This window comes from Camelus ferus, chromosome 3, assembly GCF_009834535.1.
Source record: "Camelus ferus isolate YT-003-E chromosome 3, BCGSAC_Cfer_1.0, whole genome shotgun sequence".
NCBI lineage: Eukaryota > Metazoa > Chordata > Mammalia > Artiodactyla > Camelidae > Camelus > Camelus ferus.
The window spans coordinates 12,772,921-12,776,999 of record NC_045698.1 but is presented as its reverse complement, the minus strand read 5'-3'; the positions used below and the strand labels follow the sequence as shown (position 1 = coordinate 12,776,999).

Here is a 4,079-nt window from a genome sequence, read left to right as displayed (position 1 = left end):
AGTCTGAGGTGGGTTGAAATTGGCAATACAAATGAAAACCAGCCTAGCTCACATTAGAAATCATTAAAGGGTGAAAATGACCTTAATCTCTACAAAGGAAGGGCATATTTAATGATCCCCTATTAGCTAACTCCCATCATATCCAATTACACGGGCAAATCCAGACACAGAAGACACTTGGCATCATTGAACAATTACCATTCTCAAGTGAAAAGTATTTGATTTGTATATTTCCTTTATTTAAATAAGCTTTGAATTCCAAGAGATGAAAAGACAAAGCTAAAAAGCATTCTCTTAAAATTCCACCCCAATTAGCCAGATGAGAATACTAAATGACCATATGCTACAAAGAAATTAAATCCGTTGTATTTACACAGCCACTTAACATATAGGAAAAGCAGAGGACCGGAGACCTACCTCCAAGTTATTTTTTTGTCATGACCACGTAGACATTGCAATAGTTGTGCACTCTTTAGGCATTAAATGATGACAATTAAACATTTAGATAAGTGTAGATTACTTCATAGTCACCTCAGTCAAAAATGGTTAAAGAGGAGGAGGTGAAATTTTTACAGATAAAAGAAATTGCATTATGAAGCCAAATGTGAAATGTTAATATCCCAAAACAAATTTAAAATACTCTAAGTTACTTCATATAATGTTTCTAATAATTTTTTAATCCTTGACACAAATTATTTAAAAAATGCTCTTTTAAATTGTTTTTGGCAACTTTCACCTATGGCTTTCACAAGTATCTGAATTTTTTTAAGTCCACAAAAACAATTTTATTAACCTAGTTAGTGAAGACTCCATCCCTTTGCATGTCCAATCCCCTCAAAAGGATGGGGGTGGGTGAGGGAGAAACCTGTGGTGGAAATCTCTCCTATCCCTCAGCATTTAAGACAGGAGGGAGGAGAGGGGCTGTGCAAATAGGTTGCCAAAGATGGGGCAGAAGGGGAGTATTAGATCTGGATGGCAGCTGAAGAGGAAGAGGATGGAGAAGGGCAGGCATCTGTTGAAGACCCAAGAAACACAAAGGGGGCTGGGGCTAGGGAGCCAAAGGATTTGGGAAGTACGGTGCTGGAGCCCAGAAGTGGGGTCCGTTCTGAGGCAGGGTGGCCCCTTGGCTGCCCTTCCTCCTCACCCTCTTGTCCCTGAGTTTCTTCCTCCTGCTCCGCCTCTCCAGGATCCCGATGAACAGGCTGCTTGCAGACAGGGCAGGTCTTCCGGGTTTGAGTGAGCCAGGGGTCCACACAGCGGCTGTGATAGGCGTGCGCACAGGGAAGGACCCTCAGCTTGTCCCCATCCTCATATTCGTCCAGGCAGATGGCACAGACATCATACTGGTCTCCCTTCCGATAGTCATGTGTAGGAATCAGGTTCAGTTGCTCTTGGGTCAGTCGATTTTGCCGGAGCTCTTTCTGGAGCTGGATAAAACGAACTGTCATCGTTGCTCCCGTGCCCAGGATTAGCAACCCCAAAATCCCAGTGAAAAGGATGAGGCAATAGCCCAAGAGGAATCTATTGTCTGGGATCAGAAGCACCTGAGCCCCCTTCTGGTAGACGAAGAGGGCACGCAGGTACTTAGAGCTCCTCTCCCCGATAAACACAGACGGGATCCAGATCTGCTGCTGGATTTCCTCATTATTCCACACCATGTTCAGAAGTTCATTGGAATTCACATTGTGTACCACAGCTGCCTCGTACCCAGCCTTCTGAGCATTTAGGACCTTGAGGTCAAAGTTGCAGTCGAATCTTCGAAGCAGTGCAATGAAAACTGACCCGTTGACCCAGGCTGCGGGCGGTGGGGCTATGGGGCTGCAGGCATTGGCTGGATGAGCCTCCACAAGGAACCCCTTAAGTCCCTCCCGGCTCAAGGCAGCCCCAAAGAGAGCTGGGAGGTCTGCAAAGTCCATGCTGGCATTGTGGTCCGAAGTCGCTCGAATGAGGCCCTGGAGAGGGGCCGCGCCCCACAGCACAGTGGCCACAACGACGGGAAGCCGGAAGGCCGCAGGGTGCATGGCAGCAGGAGGAGGCCGTGTCCTGGTAGCAGAAACAGAAGCTGAGTTCTGAGCGTCTCCCCACTTCCTTCAGGATCCCAGAGGTCCAACCACCGCCAGGTCCCACTTCCCAGCTACATGGCGGCGCAGGGAAGGAACCCTGGCTCCATCCCCTTCAGTGGAGCTGGGAGACAGACATTAACATATCCTTTCCTGGTATAGGGATAAAACGGGGAAAAGGGTCGTGGCAAGCACAGGTGACAGACAAACTTCTGGAATGGTGGGGGGGCTCAAGGAGGTGGAACTTCCACCCAGGTTGCTTTCAGCACTGGATGCTCAAGATGAAGAACTTCCGGTCCTCTCTTCCTCCCTCTGGCGGCAGCCACCACTGCGGTACCTTCAGGTCTCGCGAGACTGCTCAGCCCACGTCGTTCCCACCAGCTGAAATCTCGCTGAGTCCGTCTCGAGATGCGTCCTGTTTCTGGCTTAGTCTGTCTCACTTGGTCTCGTGTCCAGACAAGCCAAACTGAGAAGCTTCTAGCAGATTATTCATTTTAATGTAGATTTTATGACAGTTGATTCTAATTTAAGAATGTGTACCAGTATCTACAAGTGCAAGTCATTTGCTATCTTACCTCCCAAACAAGTAACTATCTGAAATCAAAGATAATTCACAAATTCTGTCATTATGATACAGATAACCAGGGATCAACATTTAACATTTTAATTATTTTACCCCAGTGACCAAATACAATCTTTTAAATCGAATACATTTCTGTTTCCATTTCAAATGCTAGAGTGATAGGAATAAAATCTCATTTCTTCGTGAGGACCATTTTAAATTAGAAGAAGTTAACTTGCTGGATGTTTGGACTGTCAGTTTTTCTAGGATATTGTAGAGGCTTGGAGGTTTTGATGTAACGTTGAATCCATACGACTAAGGAAATAACCAGAATACAAAATTATTGAAACTGAGGTAGATTCTTTTCATCCTAGGCCCAGGTACAACATGAAAAAGTCTCCTGTGGTTCCTAATTTTGCATTTCTACATGGCTATCCTTTTCCTCTTTAAGTGTTATACCTGGAGGTCAAAACCTAGATTAGAAAAGGAAATTACAGGCCACTTTAAATAAAGATGTGCCTGGTTGGCCAAGTCTGGAATGGAAAGGTTTTATTCTGAGCACACTGCCCCAAGTTGTCCCTCCAGACTTGAGTGGACAGCGTCTCACATTACAGTATCACCTTGCCATTTTTTGTATATTGATTCCATTTGCCAAAATATTCTTCCAGACTTGTTTCATCTCCATTTTCCCATATGGTCTACCAAAAATATTTCCATTGGTGCTACCTTCAAAATGTATTTAGGATCCTGCTACCTCATATCACCCTCATTTTACCATCATGTGGTCCAAAACACTGTTGTCTCTCTCCTGAATTATTGTCAAAAATCGCCTGATTAAGTTTCTTGTGTCCAGTCTTGCCTCCCTTTACTCTGGTTTGTCTATTCTCAACTCAGAGAGTGTTAAAACAGAACAAGATAGTACCACTCTTTCACTCAGAGACTCTCAGTGGCCTCCATCTCATGCGGAATAAAGGGAGGAGTCCTTCTGTTACCTGTAAAGTCACACACATTCTCTGAACCCTTCCTTCACTAACCTTCCCCTTCTACTCTCTTCTTCACCTCACAGGCCTCCTTTCCCACCCTTGAACATGCCAGAATTACTACACAAACCGTCCATCCGTACCTGATGTTCCCTGGGCCTGGAATCCTCTCCCCTTGTGCACTGCATGCCTTGCTTCTTTATTTCTTTAAGGTTTCTACTCAAAATCCCCTTCTCAGTAAGAATCTCACTGACCACCACCACCTCCAACAGACATGGCAGACTCATCAGCACTGCTCTTGGCTCTCATCTTTTGTGTTTTTGACATATTATGTATATTTCTGACATATTATATATTTTACTGATTTTTCTCTTTTATTGCCTGTTTCCCTCATGAGAATGTATGGCAGGTCATGAAGACAGGAACTGCTTTTCTATTTTATCCACCACTGGATGTATCTTCATCATTCATTGGCTT

The 4,079-nt window shown here is 44.8% G+C and overlaps 1 protein-coding gene across 1 annotated transcript; it reads right to left on the bottom strand.

Moving 5' to 3' along the window:
* Positions 1 to 864: 864 nt before the first annotated feature.
* Positions 865 to 2,159, bottom strand: LOC102518075 (E3 ubiquitin-protein ligase RNF167-like). Its single transcript, XM_032467573.1, has one exon. It carries the CDS (start codon positions 2,019 to 2,021, stop codon positions 963 to 965), a length of 1,059 nt encoding a protein of 352 aa, XP_032323464.1. The 5' UTR covers positions 2,022 to 2,159; the 3' UTR covers positions 865 to 962.
* Positions 2,160 to 4,079: the final 1,920 nt, after the last annotated feature.